This window comes from Anas platyrhynchos, chromosome 20 (genome assembly GCF_047663525.1).
Source record: "Anas platyrhynchos isolate ZD024472 breed Pekin duck chromosome 20, IASCAAS_PekinDuck_T2T, whole genome shotgun sequence".
NCBI classification, from domain to species: domain Eukaryota; kingdom Metazoa; phylum Chordata; class Aves; order Anseriformes; family Anatidae; genus Anas; species Anas platyrhynchos.
In genome coordinates, this window is record NC_092606.1 from 5,285,268 (window position 1) to 5,305,691 (window position 20,424).

Consider the following 20,424-nt stretch of genomic DNA (forward strand, 5'->3'; position numbering starts at 1 on the left):
GCGTCCGGGGAGCTGCTGGTGCTCGGCTCCGCCGGGCCACGCTCGCGGCCGAGCTCCGGGCTGAACGCGTGCCAGCAGGGGGATTAATGGGGATGTTGCACTGATTGCTTGCACATTTGGCTCCCGAGACTTTGGTGAAATTAAGATGCAGCTTTTGAGGCGGTTGCTTCCCAGGACAGTCATTTAGAAAACCCGAGGATGTTTAATGGCAGAATATCCCCTCAAGTACTTAGAAGGGAACTAGAAAGTAATACCCTGACACAGGAAGAGAAATTGTCCAGCCCTGCTAAATAGCTTCCGTGCTCGATATAGGTAAAAGGTGAGGACTGGCCGAGTCCTCTCTGGGCAGGATCTACAGTCGGTTATCCGTAAAAAGCAGGGAAGAGCTGCTGATGTAGGGATGGGGCTGCTGTGCTCCTAAAACCACAGGTAAGCAGTTTATTAAAAGCTTCCGCTCTCTTCTTGACCTGCTGGTTCTGAGCTCAGTGGGGTTACCGCGTGCCGTTCCAGATGTGCGGCGGTATCAGAGCACAGCTGGCGGGGCTGAGGACTCGCTTCTTCTTGTTATTCCGTGGCAAAAACCTTCAGCTCCTCGCTGACAACCCGTCCTGCAAAGGGCTCCTCCAACCCCAGCCTCCCGTCCGCCCTAGGAGGACGCTGCTGGCTGGGGGCTGAGATTCTGCAAAATTAGGAAGTCTCCAGAAGCCATCGGTTTGCTCTGATGCCCTGGCTGAGCCCCAAGGCCAGGGAAGTCGCCTTTTCGAGGGGGAGCAGCGCTTCTGTGCTCCGTCCTGCGAGGCTGCAGAGCCCAAGGAGCCCGTTTGTTCCAGTGGGGACGGCACCGGGGGCCTTGAACCGCCCCAGCCAAGGTGCCAAGGGAGAGGGTACCCCTGCTGCCAGGGAGAGCCGGCTGCTGAAAGGCAGCCTGTGACATCTGGTTCGTCAGAAAGCCATTTCTGTCTTTAAAAATAGAGCCTCTTACTGTCCTGAAAGTCTGTTGGGGAAGCCCAGCAGAATTGCCCATGTGGCTTACCAGAAGCGGCTCGCTGATCCAGCCTGTAGCGTGCTGATATCACCAGATCTGCATCTCTCGGGGGAAAGACAGAGGAAATTGCTATGGAGGCCCCTGAGGTTGCCTGCCCTGGCTCCAGGCGCCTTACCCCACGCAGGTTTGGGCTCCCTCCCTGCCTTTGTGGCCACCCAAATTCAGTGTCACCGATCCTGGAGCTGGCACTTGCTGCCGGAGCAGCCTTCGTTCCTGGCGGGGCTGGGGCAAGCTCACAGGACAGGAAAACCTTTTTTTTATTATTTATTTTTTCCCCACTGATTTACAAAGCTTTTGGCAGTTTCTTGATGCCTTTATGGGATACCAGGTGAGGTCCCCGGGGAGGGCCATTTGTGGGCAGCCACGTGGCCGTGATTTTTTGCGACCCGCCCGTGCTCTTCTGTGCGCTTGGTTCCAGTTTTGACTCCGCTTCAGCTGGGCATCCAGCAGCTCTGCTACGTAACCTCAGCCCATTCCCTCGGCGACGCCAGAGGAGGAGCAGGATAAACGTGTCACGTTTCCACGGGTGCTTGTGAGCTGTGCTGAAAGCTCGCCCCATCCCCGGCTGCGGCACTGCTGTGGCCCGACGAGCGCTCGCCAGCGCTGCGGGGCCCAGCTGCCGGATGGGGCTGAGTGTTCAGCTTCAAATTCCTGCCCCCCCGGGCAAAGCAGGGACTCCAAAGCGGTGAGGATTAAGGAGTGGGAGCGTGGAGCTTGTGGCTCTCGTGGGGTCCCGTCCCGAGCGAGCGGCACCGGCGCAGGAGCTCGGGGACAGGCACTGGAGGGAGCGTGCTCTGGCCGGCGTTCAAGGCACTGGGGCTGCCACATCCGCAATGTGGCACCAGCGTGTGCAGCTCTCTGCAGCCTAGGTTTCTGTCCCATGAGCCGCTCCTGGTCCAAGCGAGCCTCTTGGCACCCCTCCCGGCTTGGTAGAAGTCAGGAGAAAAAAATGGTTGGTCAGAAATGACTCAGAAAGGCCGCGTGTTCCTGCCAAAGGAATGCTGCCTGTCGGTCACAGAGCAATCCCTCGCTGCCCTCTCCGAGGAAGGCTTCGGCTGTCTCCCTCGCACCGCCTGCACCTTCGCTGCGAGGCGAGGATTCCCCGCAGCTCTGGGATGGGAGGCAGCCCCCCGAGAGCTGGGGGGGTCCCCATTCCTTGGGGAAAGTGGCACGGAGGGAGCTGTGCCACACGCCCTGGGGGCATAGCCTGCGCTCTCCAGCCTCTCTCTCTCTTCTTGCAGGATGGAGACGTTCCCTGCGGTGGCCGAAGAGGTCCTGAGGGAGTTCCAGGTCCTGCTGCAGCACAGCCCCCCTCCCATCGGCAGCACCCGCATGCTCCAGCTCGTGGCCATCAACATGTTTGCGGTGTACAACTCCCAGCCCAAAGGTACCTCGTGCTGCTCGGAGGGAGCCGGGGCTGGGGAGCGGCCGCGCTGCGTAGGGGCGAGCTGCTCCCGGAGGAGGGTTGGGGGGGGAATTCTGCATCTTTTGGGGAGTTGGAGTGGATGCCTGAGGGTGTCAGCCCCACGGTAAGGATGGATGAAGCACATCCAGCGTCGCCCACCCACCCCGGGGGCTCTGTGTGGTCCCTGCTGTTGTTGGGTTTGTGCTGCGATGCCACCAAAGCAGAATCCCTTCCTCTGGGCTTGGAGCTGTGCCTCCAGGGGCTGCGTCCGTCCCTGCACAGCAGCAGGTGCCTGGCTCAGCCCGCGCCACGCGTTTGGGAGCAGGGCCACGCTCCCCAGCTGGGAGGAGGCAGCGTTGGGCATGCTTAGGAACTGGATCCTAAAGATGGAAGCCTCCAGCTGATGGCCTTTAGTCAAAGCCAGCTCGTGGGCGAGCCGGCGGAGCCCCACGGAGCTGCTGCTGGAAGGTTTCTCCCTCGTGAGCCACTTGGCCACTTGTCAGACCGCTGGCTGGGGGCTGAGGTCAGCGCGTGGAGGGAGCTGGCAGCAGCAGGAGGGTTTGGGACGTGCAGATCCCCGTGCTGGGTGCCCGGCCTGCCTCGTTGGCACCTTCCTCAGGCGGGGGAAGCCCTGGGTGAGCCAGCAGCCTTCTTACGAGGACTTGCCCTCCTTCCTGCCGGGTGCCAACCGGCGACGGCGTGTTTATGTTTGAGCTGCAAAGTGCTTTACGATTATGAGCAATGCCTCTGCGCAGCCCCCCGGTAGGTATATTAATAGCTGTGTCTGTGCTGCAGACAGGAGCGGGTGGTAAAGAGAGGAAGAAATCTGTCTGGGCTTCTCAGCAAGCCCCCGTGGCAGAGCTGGAAGCGATCCCAGCTCTCAGACCACTGGGCTCGGCTCTTCCATCCGCAGCCGAGCCGTGGATGTGAGTGAGTGAGTGACAGAAAGGGAGCACTTTTTATCTCATGTGAAAAATAAGTATTCTCGGAGTTTCCTGCCTCCCGGGTGAGCAGTTGCCAGCTGCTCCCAGCTTGCTGATCTCGAGAGAAAAAGCAAAACTCGTTCCCGCTGGGGACCTGCGGACCTCGCGCCGAGCAGGTGGTGGTGGTGATGAAATGCCTGCAGGTCCGATGGCACGGTGGCTGCCATCCGAGGCTTCGTGCCCTTCAAGGGTTTCCCCGAGGGCTCCTTGCTCCGGTGACCCTAAAACATCGCTAAGAATATTGTTGGCAAAGCAAATTCTGTTGTCAGCGCAAATGCTCCGGTGGTCTCCGAGCGCTCGTGCGCTGAGTGCTGGCAGAGCCTGGCTTGGGCTCGGTGCCGACGCCGCGATACTGAGAAGTGCTGGGAGCTGGGTGCGGAAGAGAGGGGAAAAAAAAAAAGAAAGCAAAGAGCCTGGAGTTGAAAAATCGAGCAGGGAAGCTTGCTGAATTATTACCGAGTGCCCAGCACGGAGGGAGGGAGAAGGGTGTTGGCTCCTGCCCCACTGTGTGGGTTGCTGCGGGCAGGGGAGCGAGCGGAGCAGGCAGCAGGGCACGGCTGGCGGGAAGGTGCGGGTTGGGGCTCCCGTTTCCCAGCACATGAGTCAGCTCGCCGGGCAGCAGCAGGAACGGGTGCGAGGGGGCCGAGCCCATCGTGTGGGCGGCGAGGAGGGCACGGGGCAGCTCCCCCCCTGCCCTTCCAGGGAGCCTCGGTGGGGAGGCGCTCGCAGCGCTCGCTGCAGTCGGGGCTTGGCCTCTCCGGAGCTGGATGGAGCTCTGCTGTTGGACCCGGAGCTCCCCTCCTACCGAAATCCTCCTGCGAATCTGGGATGGGAGCGTGGCTGTGGCCTTCCTGGTGCACGTTGCCTGCCTGAATTCCGCTGCGAGCTCGCAGTAGCAGGAGGAGATCCTGGGGGTCTGGGGCCAGCGAGGGAGGTCTGTCTGAGAGCCTCTTCTTTCCCTGCTGTCTGGGGGGAGATATCTCGTGGGGCGTGTGCTCCCCTCCCTCTCCTCCCCTGGATTTCCAGGTCTCCGGAGCCGCAGCTGCTCCTGAGAAACTCGCGGGCTTGCCCCGGGTCTGGCTGCTGATGAGTTCCTGATGCTGGGATCCGGGGGTGCTGCTGGCAGCCGGGGGGTGGTGGGGTGGGCAAAGTGCTGGTGGCGTGGGGAATTCAGGCACAATTTAATGTACAGTTGGCACATGTTTCTGAGCACCGGTTTGGGAACTGGAAAACAGGAAGCATTAACAAGCAAACACTTAAAGTAAACACTTCTCTTCCTTGGACTTAATGCCTCACACCTACCCGGCCCTTTTCTTGGTATCAGCTTCCCCCGTTCTCCGTGCATTACTCTCAGTCTGTCCCGATTTTGCAGTGGAGCAGCAGGCAGCACAGGAGCTTGGAGGCTTGTGGGCAGCAGCTTCTCTCTGCTCTTTGCTTTTTGCTCATTTTCCTTTGCCCTGGCATCAGTTCCCTCCATCACCCTGTCTGCAGTGATGTCTCCTACACACCCCTTGTCGCTTGCGGCTACCCCTCTCCTAAATCTGCCTTTGCAAGATGTCCCGTTGCTTGACGGGCTGCCTTTTTGGGGTGCAGTGGGGTGTTTAAACCCTTTTCAGAGCCAGCTGCACCCAGCTGTGACCAGCACGTGGCGTTTCACGGCCGCCTCCCATGCAGGTGCCGGCTACGTGAGCGCCGGAGCTGCGTGCATCCCACCGGAGCAGAGCTGGTCACAGCTGCCTGCGAGCAGCCAGGCAGCGCTGGGAAGCCCCCGGGAGATGGCTTGGGGCTGTTGTTCTCTCTGACAGAGGAAGCCGAAGAATTCCCACATGAAATGTTCCCCCCGCGGTGCAGCACCGAGCAGCGCGCTCCTCCCGGTGAGCCCGTCCTCCCCGTCGTGCACGGGGACACGCGGCGAGGGCTGCCCGAGCTGGCTGCCTCGTGGCAGGAGATTGGAGGTGTGAAAAAGCTGCTTCAGGACCTCAAACCTGGGCAGCGAGGGTGCCCACACATGGGAAGGAGGCACAGAAACGTGGGTGCGCAGTTTCTGGAGCGCTCTGGTGCCGGAGGTTGGTGATTTTGGAGGTTTTGGGGCTATCCTGGGCTCCAGCTGGGGCGGGCCCTTCACGGGGTGGCCCTTTTAACAGTTTGGTAGCCATCTGCACAATCAAGTTGCAGAGGAGCTTTGGATCCCTTTATCCCGACCACAAACACTCCAAGAATTTTAATTTTTTTTTAATTCTGTAATTTGGGGAAATAAAACTCTGGTTTCTGAAAGGCCTAATTGAAGCCGTGCTTGCGGCAGGGGCATCTCGGTGAGGGGAGAGGGAGAAACCCCCTCCCAGCCCATCTGTGCCCAATTTACTCCGATCTGGCCTCTCTGAGGCTTTTTTTTTTTTGCTTTTTTTTTTTTTTCTTTCTCTCTCTCTTTAATAATTTGTTTTATAATTCCTGGAATCAAACCCATCTCAGACACACTGTTTTATTTTACTGTATTATTGGATTATACTTCCTATAAATCACTGGATGTTATTCATAGGCCACCACCAGAATAACTTCCCCTCTCCCCCCCCCCCCTTTTTTTTTTTTTTCCCCCCCCGACGGGGCCGCATTCCTAACAAGCGCGCAGCAAAGTGGGGGCGCAGCGCGGGGCACCCTAGAGACGCTTCCCGGAAATCCCAGCAAATTTGCCTGGCCGCGGGTGTGAAGCATCAGGGCTGCAGCACCTGGATGCCTTCTGGCACTCGCGGGCCCCGGCGCGTTGCTCTGCGTGGAGTTTGTTAGGGAGGTCGGGCTTAGGTGGAAGAGGGGAAGGAAGGGGGGGACGGGGGAAGCCATATGTGCATCCTCAGCACATGCCGGCGGTGAAGCCGCGTCCCCCGGGGCCGAGCAGAGTCGGGGCGCGGAGGCACGGCGAGGTTCTGGCTGAGGAGCGAGCAGGCAGCCGGCCCTGCTGCCCGGAGGGGGGGTTCGGCAGAGCCCGGAGCCTTTGGCGGGGCTGTTTTGGGGCTGCCAGAGCGCACGGGGAGGGTTTGTGGAGGTGGCTGGGGTCGGGCAGGGCTTTGCTCACAGCCCTGCTGGGGGAAAACAAAGTCGGCTTGGCTGTCCGAGGTGAGGTTGGCGAGGGGAGCTCTAAGGGCTGATGAAGTGAGGGAGGGTTGGGTGCCACTCCCTGGGGCGGCTTCGGCGCAGAGCCACCGGTGCCATCGCAGCAGTGTTGAGTAAAAGCTGCCTGGCTAACACGGAGCTGTCGTTCCGTGTTTGAGCGTCCCCTAACTGCATTTTTTGCAAGGGTTCGGTGCCGTGCACAGCCCGGCATGGTTGAAAACCTGACGTTGGTCTCGCCTAAATCTTTTTGGTAGACGGGAGAAGGATCCCCAGGTCAGCGGGCATCACCTGCAGCTTCTGGCAGGCACAGGGTTCCCTTCCTTCTCCTCCCACCTATCTTCAGCACCCCGGCCTGGCTTCAGGGGATGCATCGACCTCAAAGGCCCCCAAAAATTCAGCCTGTGCTTCTTACACGCGGCTGCTCCACTCCTGTCCTGCCACCACGCGCGGCCCCGCTCGGAGCAGAGCGCGTTTCGCTTTGCTGACCGCAGCTGCTCGGGCTTACGAGCTAAAGCGTAAACCCTTAAAATATCCCCGGGGACGTTGCAGAAGCTGGTGGTGTCTGCCCTCGGCGGCAGAACCGGGCCTCGTCTCTGACCATCTTCATGGTTCTGGTTTGGTTTCCGATGGCTGGAGCCCAGCTTTGCTCAGAGCTCGCTGCAGCGTCAGAAAAAGGCTCGGCGGAAGCCCGTGGCGCTCTGCTGCTGCAGCCACATCTCAATGGCTTCTCTTGAGGCTCTAACCACATCTCGCAGGTTGGAGCAGGCAGAAGGTGCTGGGAGTCGATCACAAGGGAGTCCGGCGCATCTGAGGGAGTTTAAAAATAAAGCAGTGCTGTGGACGGCTGCCTTGGTTTGGTGGAGTTTTAAAATTAGGCACAAAACAAAGCGTAATAAACCTCAGGCTGCAGATAGCAGAAGCAGCAACTCGATCTTCCCCTGTCTGGGGAGCAGAACTGACTCATTTTCTCATAGTTTGCCTCCTCGCGTGGCAAATGGGTGCTTCACCGGGGGGCAGCCGGTCCCCACCTCTGTCCCCACGGCACAGGGGGACTGCTGGGGGCTGAGCTGCTGGAGCCGGTGCCCGTTGGGAGCCCGAGGGCTCTCCACCTGCCTGGGGCCTCGGTTTTGGTGCGAAGGAGGTTGTGTAATTGGCTTTCTGAGGGCTCGTCGTGCAGCAAGCACGGGCTGAAGCCTCTGTCCTGAGGTGTCGAGCGTGCACCTGGCAGCCCCGGTGTGCCATTTCCCTGCCAGACTGCCTGGCCCTGGCGTCGGCGAGGTGTTGTTAAGGCACAATGCCTCCTGAGGCCTTTCAGCCTGGAGGAACCGCTCGTTAAATTCATCCTTCCCCTCCCGTCGTGGCGCTGCTCTTCTCATTTGCCTCAGGTCCAAGCGTGAAGCAGGGGAGGAGGAAACCCAGAGGAGGAGCACCCAGGCCCGGTCTCCATCGGCCTCCCCGTGCTCCCGTGGAGTCTTTTGAGAGAGCACAGGTACGGAGAGCTCCGTGCGTGTGTGCACAGGGCTTTCACACTCCTTCAGCTGCCCACGGGTGTTCCTGGCCGTGCCTGGGCTTCTCCACGTGAGCAGGAGAGCAGCGCCGACGCGGTGCGGGTGTGCGTGACCGCGCAGCGCACGCTTCCTGCGCCGCGCCGGGCTGGCGCTCACACGGAGCCCCGCGAGGGTCACGCACGTGTCCGGAGGGTGGTAGCTGTCCCTCCAGGGCTGCTCCTCCGAGTGCTTGGAGAGCTGGAGGTTGGCACAGCTGCCGGGAACTGCAGGCGCCTTTCCTTCGGGGGAAGGAAGCTGTCTCAGCCTTTGAAACACATCAGAAAAGCCCAGGTAAAACGCTCTTGGCCCAGACGTGTCTTCAGAGCCTCGCTCTTGGGCTCTTGAGGCTGGTGGCAGCAATGTTTAGACCAAAGTCTTCCTTTGCTTATTCCCCTCTGTTTCCTGTTTAAAAGGCAAATTGTCACATATTTGGGGATTTATTTACCGTAATTGGAGTTATTTTCCTGGCTGCTGGCTTCTGCCCTCTGATGCAAGACTCCTCAGCGAGCCGTGTGTGCGGGGCCCACGTGATTTTTTTTCCCCCCTGCCACCAGTGCCAGCAGGAGCTGCACCGCGCGGCGCGCGCGGCAGGGAATTTCCACTCGCAGTTCAGGTTTCTGAAACCTAGCCCCGTCGGCTTCGGAGGCAAGAGCTCGAGCGAGGCTTTTGTGGCAGGGAAGGGGAAGGTTTCCAGTGAAACCGAGCGCCTGCCGGTGTGTCAGACTCTCCAGTCCTGCCCTCCAGCCCCGAGCGTGGTGCAAATTCCCCGGGGAGCGGCGTCAGCTGAACGCCCCGGGGGCTTCTGCCCGCTCCTGGAGCGGTTCCACCAAACGCAGGGTGACACCGGGGTCTCAGGGTGACACCGGGAGATCTCGTTTCAGGGCAACAAAGGGAGAGAAACGCTTTGTAAGCACAAAGCCCGAGTCTGCTTCCCCGCCAAGCTTCTGCCGCCCCACGGCAAGTCGCAGCAGGGCCGGGGTGGCTCGGAGGGGCTCGCTCGCTGCGGTGCCACCGGGGCCTGGGCTCGCTCTGCCCGTGCCGAGACTCGGCCCCTGTTTTTTTTCGGCAAGTGGGAAGAGGCAGCACCGCCGTATGAAAAGGAGAGGCAGGAAATGGAGTGCTGGCACGCAGTGTCCGGCCGTCCTCCTGCTGCGAGGCGAGAAGGGAGGTGCCTGACGCGGCTGTCCTGGGGCTCTGCCTCGCCTCTGCTTTGGTGTGTGCAGCGCGAGGGGTGCGAGGGAGCGGGAGCGGGGTCACCCCAGGTGCAGCGGCTTGGGGAGGCTTCAGATGTTCGTACCGTGACAGGAAATCCTCTCACTTTTAAAGAGATGTTTCTGCCTCTTTAATGTGCGCTGCGCCTTTGATTTCCTCGTGCTTCTAAGCAACGCCGAGTCAATTACTGTATTTCTATTTAATTCTCCGAGAGAAGGCTGGATAATTAGCCTAATTATGGTGCTTTGTGAAGTTGTAAAACTCTTGATTGAGCTTGTGGGGCTGTTTTATAGCCTGCCAGGTGGAGGCAACGAGGGCTGCCTGCCCCGTGCCCGTGCCCTGTGCGGGTTCAGCTGCAACCTGGCAGCTCGGTGAGGTTCATCACCTCCCTCCCCGGGGCTGCCCAGCGGGGGCTCCTCTCCTGCCTCTCCCAAATGTGTGTCTGAGGCTAGAAGGTGGCCCCAGTGCAGGTTTGTGTTTGGAGACCTTTGATTTTCCCTGATTAGTGCCTGCCCTTGACCCCGTGTGCCCGTGGAGCGGGCTCTTGGCAGCAGGGTGCTGGCTGTGCTTAAACCCAGCCTTCGGGACTCGCCCTGGCTAACGGGATGCTCGCCCCGCTTCGCAGCCAGGACAGGAGGGAGCGGGGCCGTTTAACCCCAGGTGAGTGGCAGCACGGATTTGAGGTGCTTCAGGTAGCGAAGGGCCGTTTTTGGCACTGATGGGTGCGGCGTGTGGCAGCTGCTGGTAACGTGGCCATGGGGCCGGCTGGCAGGCAGCGTGCCGAGGGCACTCGTAGGTGTCCCTCCTGCCCTTGGCACATGTCCTGTGGCTGGCACAGGTCTCCAGAGTGCACGAGGGTCCCTAATTCCATACCCCCGGCGATGTAAAACCCCCGCCCCAACTCCTCACCCTGCCTCAATGAACTCTTGGTGCTTCTCCACCCGCTCCCTCGGCACAGCCCCGCAGAGGAGGCGCCGGCTGCCAAATGCGCCTTGGGAACGGCACCAACCTTTCCGAGCAAGACCCGGGGAAACCGAGGGGCTGCCGAAACCTCACGCTCGGTGCCGGCAGCGGGGGGCCCCCCGGGCGCTCCCGGCTGGCCTCGGGGAGCAGCTCAGCGCCGCCACATGTGCCGGGGGCTTTCAAGGCAGGCGCGGCGGAAGCGGCCGCTCGCGGGCCCATCTGCAGCGGGGCTGCGCGCGGAGCTGGAGACGCGCTGCAGCTGGTGCGAGGCCCTGGCAGCGCGCGCGGAGCTGCTGTCTGCTGGGGTTTACTGCTGTCTACGTTGAAACATGGCTCGGTGTTGTGGTTTAACCCGGCCGGCAGCTAAACACCACGCAGCCGTTCGCTCACCCTCCCCCCTCCCTCTCCGGGACGGGGGAGAGAAATGGAAAGTGAAGCCCGTGAGTTGAGATAAAGACAGTTTAATAAGACAGGAAAATAATAATAACAAAATAATAATAAAAATAATAACAATAATAATACAATGATGATAATAGGAAAGTAATAATAGTATGTACAAACAAGTGATGCACAATGCAATTGCTCACCACTCGCTGACCGATGCCCAGCCTAACCCCGAGCAGTCCGGCCCCTTTCCCCCCCAGCTAGCCACCCCTATATATTGTTTAGCATGACGTCAGATGGTATGGAATACCCCTTTGGCTAGTTTGGGTCACCTGTCCTGGGTCTGTCCCCTCCCAGCTCTTACTGCACCCCCAGCCTGCCCGTTGGCAGGACAGAGCAAAAGGCTGAGATGTCCTTGGCTTAGTATAAGCACTGCTCTGCAACAATTAAAGCATCGGGGTGTTATCAGCACTCTTCTCATCCTAAGCCAAAACACAGCATTCCACCAGCTACTAGGAAGAAAATTAATTCTGTTCTAACTGAAACCAGGACATCTATCCACCCCTTATTCCATACCATTTATGTCATGCTCAGGTTACACTCTTTTCCATACATTCTAATTAGTCACCTATAGTAATCATGGTAGTGATAACATACAGTATAATATACTAATTAACATGGTACAATTCAGTTCCTGGGCTATTCTCACCCAGTATTAAATCTCCTTGAGGTACACACCGGACCTCTCCGTTCTTTTGCATCACCCACCAAGTGTATCCAGGTCCCTGAGCGAAAACAATTCCACGAATAGGTTTGCCTTTTCCTGAGGCAGGAGTAGCCCAGACTGTTTTACCTAGCATATTTTTTACATGCACTACAGGAACTTTATCCCCATCTACAGTACGTAACAGGTTTGATTGGGCAGGTCCAGCTCGGTTGGTAGATCCCCTAGTATTGACTAACCAGGTGGCCTTTGCCAAATGCGTATCCCAGTTTTTGAACGTCCCAGCGCCCATTGCTTTCAATGTAGTCTTTAACAGGCCATTGTATCGTTCAACTTTCCCGGAGGCTGGTGCATGATAGGGGATGTGATACACCCATTCAATACCATGTTCTTTGGCCCAAGTGTCTATAAGGTTGTTTCGGAAGTGAGTCCCATTGTCTGACTCTATTCTTTCTGGGGTGCCATGTCGCCATAGGACTTGCTTTTCAAGGCCCAGGATGGTATTCCGGGCGGTGGCATGAGGCACCGGGTATGTTTCCAGCCATCCGGTGGTTGCTTCCACCATTGTAAGTACGTGGCGCTTGCCATTACGAGTTTGAGGGAGTGTGATGTAATCAATCTGCCAGGCCTCTCCATATTTATATTTCAGCCACCGTCCTCCATACCAAAGAGGCTTTGACCGTTTGGCTTGCTTGATTGCAGCACATGTTTCACAGTCATGAATAACCTGTGCTATAGCGTCCATGGTCAAGTCCACCCCTCGATCACGAGCCCATCTGTATGTTGCATCTCTACCTTGATGGCCTGAGGTGTCATGGGCCCATCGGGCTATAAATAATTCACCTTTATGCTGCCAATCCAGGTCCACCTGAGCTACTTCAATCTTAGCAGCCTGATCTACCTGCTGGTTGTTTTGATGTTCTTCAGTAGCCCGATTCTTGGGCACATGAGCATCTACGTGGCGTACTTTCACAGCCAGGTTCTCTACCCGAGCAGCAATATCTTGCCACAATGCAGCAGCCCAGATGGGTTTGCCCCTACGCTGCCAGTTGTTTTGCTTCCATTGCTGTAACCATCCCCACAGGGCATTTGCTACCATCCATGAATCGGTGTAGAGATAGAGAACTGGCCATTTTTCTCGTTCAGCAATGTCTAAAGCCAGCTGAATGGCTTTCACTTCTGCAAACTGACTTGATTCACCTTCTCCCTCAGCAGCTTCTGCAACTCGTCGCGTAGGACTCCATACAGCAGCCTTCCATCTTCGATGCTTCCCCACAATACGACAGGACCCATCAGTGAACAGGGCATATTTCTTTTCATTCTCTGGTAACTGGTTGTACAACGGGGCTTCTTCAGCACGACCCACCTCCTCCTCTGATGATATCCCAAAGTATTTGCCTTCTGGCCAGTCCATGATCACTTCCAATATTCCTGGGCGACTGGGGTTTCCTATTCGAGCCCGCTGAGTAATCAATGCAACCCACTTGCTCCATGTAGCATCAGTTGCATGATGCGTAGAGGGGACCCTTCCCTTGAACATCCAGCCTAGTACTGGCAATCGGGGTGCTAGGAGGAGTTGCGCTTCAGTACCGACCACCTCCGAAGCAGATCGAACTCCTTCATATGCTGCCAATATCTCCTTTTCAGTTGGGGTATAGCGGGCCTCAGATCCTCTGTATCCCCGACTCCAAAACCCCAGGGGCCGACCTCGAGTTTCCCCAGGTTCTTTCTGCCAGAGGCTCCAGGTGGGGCCGTTCTCCCCGGCTGCAGTGTAGAGCACATTCTTTACATCTGGTCCTGTTCGAACTGGCCCAAGGGCTACTGCATGGACTATTTCCTGCTTGATTTGTTCAAAGGCTTGTCGTTGTTCAGGGCCCCATTCAAACTCATTCTTCTTACGGGTTACTTGGTAGAGCGGGTTTACAATCAGACTGTAATTTGGGATGTGCATTCTCCAAAACCCCACAACACCTAGGAAAGTCTGTGTTTCTTTTTTGTTAGTTGGTGGAGACATAGCTGTTATTTTGTTGATCACATCCATTGGGATTTGACGACGTCCATCTTGCCATTTTATTCCTAAAAACTGGATCTCTCGTGCAGGTCCTTTGACTTTATTCTGTTTTATGGCAAAACCGGCTTTCAGAAGGATTTGGACTATTTTCTTCCCTTTCTCGAAAACTTCCTCTGCTGTGTCACCCCACACAATAATGTCATCGATGTACTGCAGGTGTTCAGGAGCTTCCCCCTGCTCTAGCGCAGATTGGATCAGTCCATGGCAAATGGTAGGGCTGTGTTTCCACCCCTGGGGCAGCCGATTCCAAGTATATTGAACTCCCCTCCAAGTGAAGGCAAATTGTGGCCTGCACTCTGCTGCTAGAGGGATGGAGAAAAATGCATTAGCGATATCAATTGTGGCGTACCACTTGGCTGCCTTTGACTCAAGTTCATACTGAAGTTCCAGCATGTCCGGCACTGCAGCACTCAGTGGTGGCGTGACTTCGTTCAGGCCACGATAGTCCACTGTTAGTCTCCACTCGCCATTAGACTTTCGCACTGGCCATATGGGGCTATTGAAAGGTGAATGGGTCTTGCTGATCACTCCTTGGCTCTCCAATTGACGAATTAGCTTATGGATGGGAATCAGGGAGTCTCGGTTAGTGCGATATTGCCGCCGGTGCACAGTTGTGGTAGCGATTGGCACTTGCTGTTCTTCGACCCTCAGCAACCCCACAACAGAGGGGTCCTCTGAGAGACCAGGCAAGGTAGATAATTGTTTAATGCCCTCTGTCTCTAAGGCAGCTATACCAAAAGCCCACCGGAACCCTTTTGGGTCCTTGCAATATCCTCTTCTAAGATAGTCTATGCCAAGGATACATGGAGCATCCGGACCAGTCACAATGCGGTGCTTCTCCCACTCATTCCCAGTCAGACTCACTTCAGCCTCCAATACAGTCAACTGCTGAGATCCCCCTGTCACTCCACAAATATAGATGGGCTCTGGTCCTTTATAGCTCGATGGCATTATAGTACATTGTGCACCAGTGTCTACTAAAGCCTTATACTTCTGTGCGTGTGACGTGCCAGGCCATCGAATCCACACAGTCCAATAAACTCGATTGTCCCTTTCCTCCCCCTGGCTGGAGGCAGGGCCCCCCTAATCCTGGTCAGAATCTTCTTCGTTTCTGTGTTTGAAGGACTGTCTGCTGGAAGTTGGAGCAGCAAACTTTTCAGAGAATCCCTTTTTCCTGATTGTTTTCTTTTGCAACTCACGTACCCGTGCCTCTAGGGTCGCAGTAGATTTTCCATCCCATTTTCTCATGTCCTCTCCATGGTCTCGTAAGTAAAACCACAGGGTGGCACGGGGTGAGTACCCACCATATCGTCTTCCTTGTGTGGGTGAACGCCTACCCCTGACAGCTGAGACACTGCTTTGTACAGGTACAGAGGAGAATAATCTCTCTTCAAGTTGGTGAACCTTTTCAGAAAGTTTCTCCCAAGTGTTCTCTTTTGGTCGTTGGACACTGGTTGGTTCAGGTTGGGGGGAAGATAGATTCTCTTTAAGTTGGTGGACCTCTTCAGACAGTTTCTCCACAGCTGAGACGCAGGCCTGTAAGGAAGAGGAGAGACTTTCTTCGTACTGCCGGAGTTGTTTAGCCGCTTCATCCACTGTGGGTTCCTCATCCTCTTTCCAGGCCATTACTGCCAATGAGCTGGCATATGATGATGGTGCACTCCGTACAAACTTCCGCCACATGGGTCGTGTACACTTGACTCCATCTGGATCTTTGGATGTTTGTGTCTGGTCTGGATCCTCATAAATCACTTCCCGTACGGCTAATTCCCTCAGGTACTGGATTCCCTTCTCCATAGTGGTCCACTTGCCTGGTACACATAAAATATCTTCCTTGAAGGGATACCTTTCCCTCACAGCTGAGAGGAGACGCCTCCAGAGGCTGGTGGGTCGTGCTCCATCTGCAATTGCTTTGTCAATGCCGGCGTCTCGAGCAAGGGATCCCAACCGTCTGGCTTCCCTGCCGTCTAATTCCACACAATTGGCTCCAGAGTCCCAGCACCGGAGCAGCCAGGTGACAAGCTGCTCACCTATACAGCGACCAAAATCTTTTCGCACATCTCGTAGCTCGCGCTCGTTTAGGCTTCGCGTAGTTACTGTTGCTCTTTCGGCATCCTCATCTTCCTCCTCCTGAATCCTTGATGGCCCAGCGTCGTCATCATCTTCGTCATCTCTATACTTAGTTTTGGCGGAAGCCTTACCTGGATTGGCAGAAGACTCTCTGCGTTCTAAACGACTTGAATTTCTGTACCATATTTTCACCTTCTCTACAGGGGCAGCTTGCACTGCTACTGCTCGTTTCTCTGACTTTGTTACAGGGTCTGCCACAGGGATTGGAATACCCTCTGCAGGGTCAACTTGCACTGCTACAGCTCGTTTCTCTGACACGGCCACAGGAGCTGGAGCGGCTGCAGGAGCTGGAGCAGTTGCAGGAACCGGAGCTGTAGCGGCTACAGGAGCTGGAGCTGGAGCTGGAGCAGTTGCAGGAGCTGGGACTGGAGCAGCAGTAGGAGCTGGAGCTGGAGCGGCTGCAGGAGCTGGAGCTGGAGCTGGAGCAGTTGCAGGAGCTGGGACTGGAGCAGCAGTAGGAGCTGGAGCTGGAGCGGCTACAGGAGCTGGAGCTGGAGCTGGAGCAGTTGCAGGAACTGGGACTGGAGTAGCGGCCGGAGCTGAAACTGGAGCGACTGCAGGAACTGGGACTGGAGCGGCTGCAGGAGCTGGAGCTGGAGCGGCTGCAGGAACTGGAGCTGGAGCGGCTGCAGGAGCTGGAGCTGGAGCGGCTGCAGGAGCTGGAACTGGAGCGGCTGCAGGAGCTGGAACTGGAGCGGCTGCAGGAGCTGGGACTGGAGCGGCTGCAGGAGCTGGAACTGGAGCGGCTGCAGGAGCTGGGACTGGAGCGGCTGCAGGAGCTGGGACTGGAGCGGCTGCAGGAGCTGGAGCTGGGGCGGCTGCAGGAACCGGATCTGGAGCGGCTGCAGGAGCTGGGACTGGAGCGGCTGCAGGAGCTGGAACTGGAGCGGCTGCAGGAGCTGGAGCTGGGGCGGCTGCAGGAGCTGGAGCTGGGGCGGCTGCAGGAACCGGATCTGGAGCGGCTGCAGGAACCGGATCTGGAGCGGCTGCCGAGTCCACCGTAGGGGTCACAGTGGCCGTTGGATCTGTCACAGGGCTTGGAGTGGCCGCAGGGTCTGTCACTAAGTTGATAGCAGTATCAATGGCAGCTCGATAGGCATGAGCCAGGCCCCAGCACGTTACAATGATTTGTGTTACTTTAGAACTGCCAGAATCATGACACCTTTTTTTCAAGCATTCTGCCAGTTTTTGAGGATTTTGCCATTGTTCAGGGGTGAATTTCCAACACACTGGGGGTGCCAACTGCTCTAGATGCCTGCCCATATCCGCCCATACTCCCTGCCACCCACAACTATCCTGCCCCCGGGCAGATCTCCAGAAGAGCTTCCCAAGTAGTTGTTTAACTTTAAGCAGAACCTGAAGTGCATTCATGAGGCAGAACAACAAGACTATGGTACTCTGAGTATTCCAGAAATATTCAATATCTTGGAGAGCTATTGTGACAAGCTCAGGGGATAAGAGGGTGGTGAAGGAGGAAGGCAGAGTGACCCAGGAGGATACAGGGGTGGTGAAGGAGAAAGGGAGAGTAAGCAAGTAAGGAAAAATATCCTCCCCTTTCCCCTCCACAGATTGACTCCTTAATGGAAAAAAACAATAGGTATAATTGCTAATAGTTTCCAAGATACAGTTTCCAAAGTACAGAGTCGACGATGTTACTGAATACAAATAACAAGTTAGAGTCATGACCACATATTTCATCGTCTCATAAGCCATTGCTACAACACACAGCACCATAATGATCTGAAACCAGGGCCCGGAGAGGATAAACAACACGACAGAGAGTAAATACGGAAAATAATGTACTATAATACTCAATTTGGAAAACAGGCGCAGCAAAGTTGAGATTAAAGCAATCAGCATTATGACAAGTGACTATTAAGCAGGTCTAATCCTTACACCAATTTTAGTTTAACACACTCTGATCAGATCTGCCGTTATCTCAACCTTTCGGGCCCCACGTTGGGCGCCAAAAAGGCTGTTGTGGTTTAACCCGGCCGGCAGCTAAACACCACGCAGCCGTTCGCTCACCCTCCCCCCTCCCTCTCCGGGACGGGGGAGAGAAATGGAAAGTGAAGCCCGTGAGTTGAGATAAAGACAGTTTAATAAGACAGGAAAATAATAATAACAAAATAATAATAAAAATAATAACAATAATAATACAATGATGATAATAGGAAAGTAATAATAGTATGTACAAACAAGTGATGCACAATGCAATTGCTCACCACTCGCTGACCGATGCCCAGCCTAACCCCGAGCAGTCCGGCCCCTTTCCCCCCCAGCTAGCCACCCCTATATATTGTTTAGCATGACGTCAGATGGTATGGAATACCCCTTTGGCTAGTTTGGGTCACCTGTCCTGGGTCTGTCCCCTCCCAGCTCTTACTGCACCCCCAGCCTGCCCGTTGGCAGGACAGAGCAAAAGGCTGAGATGTCCTTGGCTTAGTATAAGCACTGCTCTGCAACAATTAAAGCATCGGGGTGTTATCAGCACTCTTCTCATCCTAAGCCAAAACACAGCATTCCACCAGCTACTAGGAAGAAAATTAATTCTGTTCTAACTGAAACCAGGACACTCGGGGAGGGGAAGAGGGGGGACGGAGGGGAGGGGGGGGTGAGGGGGGTCGGTGGCACGGTGCCAGTCCCCGTTAGCCTGGCCTTCTCGTTCCTCTCTCCTCCTCCTCCTCCTCCCCGCTCCCTCCATGCTTTAAAGTCACATTTCCAGGCCAGACATAGAATTAATCTCTGGGCACTTCACATTGCTGGCAGCGCAAAGCAGGATGTGGGATCTTTTTTTTCTCTCTCTCTGCGTCTTGGCTGACTTTTTTACCTCTCGAAGAATTTGGAAGGGCCGTGAGATTCCCCCCGCCCCCCCTCGCCTCAGTGCCGTGCAGTTTTTCAGCACGCTGATCACCCTGCTGTGGCTTCACCCTAATAGATTTCATATGCTGACACAGTTGACATCAGTACCAAACTATTTTACATGTGATCTGGTGTATTTCCTGAGGAAATCTGCAAGATATTTATTAAGAACTAATAAAATAAACCTCTCCATGAGCTTTTAGGTAGTTTTCAATTTTTCATGTCTCTCTCGTTTCCTCTTATCAATGAGTTTCTATTTTCTCCCTCCTCTCTGACCATTGCAAAAGGAAACAAAAATAAATGTTTTAAAACCGTTCCTGAATGGACACTGGGAATAGTTCTGTAGTGATGTATTAGCAAAGTCGTATTTTTAGTGCCGTATTGTCAGGACTAAAAATATCCCGCTGCAGTGCATCCTTTTTATAGGTCTTTGTGTGTGTGTGTGCGCGCGCGTGTGCGCGGTGCCTGGTGTACAACTTTGCACCAGCGTGGAGAGCTCTGCCTTTGTACTACTGCAGCCTCGCCTCCCCCGGCGCAGCTGGACTCCATTAGGCCTCGAAAATTAAAGTAATCCCGCTTAAGAAAGAAAAAATTAATCAATCTAGCAGAGCCGTGGCTCCCCGGCCCAGCCCGGATACCTGCGTGGCAGCCCTGCTTTGAGAGACTCCAGCAGCCCGGGGCCGCGGGGGCTGCAGCGCGTTGCGCCCAGCGCTTGTCCCGCTGCGTCCCCCGGTGTTCCCCGGCCGTGCCGCCGAGCTCTCGAGCCGGGAGGGAGGGCCGGGCTGCGGGTTGCAGTCACCTCCGGGGTTCCTGCTCGTTTTTCATTCTCAGGAAGTCCTCCGGGGCCGCGCTGGCGAGCGGGAGCGCGCGCACAAGGAGGAGCTGGGAGCGGGCTCTTGGAGCCCGGACGCTTCACGTTTTGCGGAGGAATTTGTACATTTCTGCTGGTTTGGCCTACGCTACTGTCTCTTTCAATTAACTGTAGCTGTAACAGAGAGCCGAAGGTGGGAGCCGAGCTGGGGTGGTGCCTTCCCTCCCTCCCTCCCTGCTCGGGGTCCCCCCGCTGCGGGGGCTGATCCCCCCCGGGCACGCAGCCCCGCGGGGAGGCGCAGCGCGGAGCCACGGCTCCCTGCCACACGCGACCCGTGCGGCCGTTTCCAAATAACAATTTCATCCCCTTTCCAAATAACAATTTCAACCCGCTTCCAAATAACAATGTCATCCCCTTTCCAAATACAGTTTCACCGCCCGTTCACGCCCACGGTACCGGCCCCGAGGCCAGCCTTGCGTCACAGGTAGCGGGGTGCCGTGCCTCGGGGAGGGGGGGGACACCGCAACGCGCCCCGTGCGCGGGGCACTGGGAACCGGTGCAGCTCCAGCCAGGAGCTCTCCCCCTCTTCCAGCTCTCGTCTCCTCTGAGTCACTCGCTGCTCCTCTCGCGGGTGCCTCGCTTTGCCGTCTGCTGCCGTCTGGAGAGCCGCAGCGCTCCGGCTTCCTGTAGAGCAGTTCAGCGAAAGCAGTAATTAGGGCCCGTAAAAAATTTATTTTATTAGCGAGAAGTGTCGGTGGGTAATTGGCCATAATTTGAACCCAGCCAGATTGGAGATTCATATAAAAAAAAAAAAAGCACAGCGATCTTTTTACCAGAAACGCCGGGGCTGTTGCTCGTGAGCCCTTCCAGGGGTGGCTGGGATGGGACGGGACGCGGGACGGCGGCTGCGGGAGGGCGGCAGGCAGCGAGCGCCTGTGCCGTACCCGTCCTTGAGGGTGTTTGACACTGGCATGGGAAGAAAGGAAACCTTGTTTTCCAAGAACTCTGCTCTTTCTCAGCTTGATAAGCATTTAAAAGAAAAGCTGCACAATTGGAATTGGCAGAGCATCCTCATTCTTTTGTCTGTCTGTTTATTTTTTTCCCCTCATCCCTCGACATGTGCGCTACAGCCCACGGTTACTGCACCCCACAGCACCGCGGGCCTGGAGCTCTGCAGGCTTG

At 56.3% G+C, this 20,424-nt stretch overlaps 1 protein-coding gene across 6 annotated transcripts in view; it reads left to right on the forward strand.

The window, feature by feature from the left end:
* Positions 1 to 20,424, forward strand: part of SMG6 (SMG6 nonsense mediated mRNA decay factor) — a 110,687-nt gene that overhangs the window by 24,649 nt on the left and 65,614 nt on the right. For 5 of the 6 annotated variants that reach the window (XM_072025997.1, XM_038165710.2, XM_072025999.1 and 2 more), the window contains exon 10: positions 2,287 to 2,432. In XM_072025997.1, coding sequence (XP_071882098.1) covers positions 2,287 to 2,432 — 146 coding nt within the window. Of the gene's footprint in view, positions 1 to 2,286; positions 2,433 to 15,757; positions 18,638 to 20,424 lie in introns of those variants that run through there. The other variant, XM_072026001.1, reaches the window with a different exon arrangement.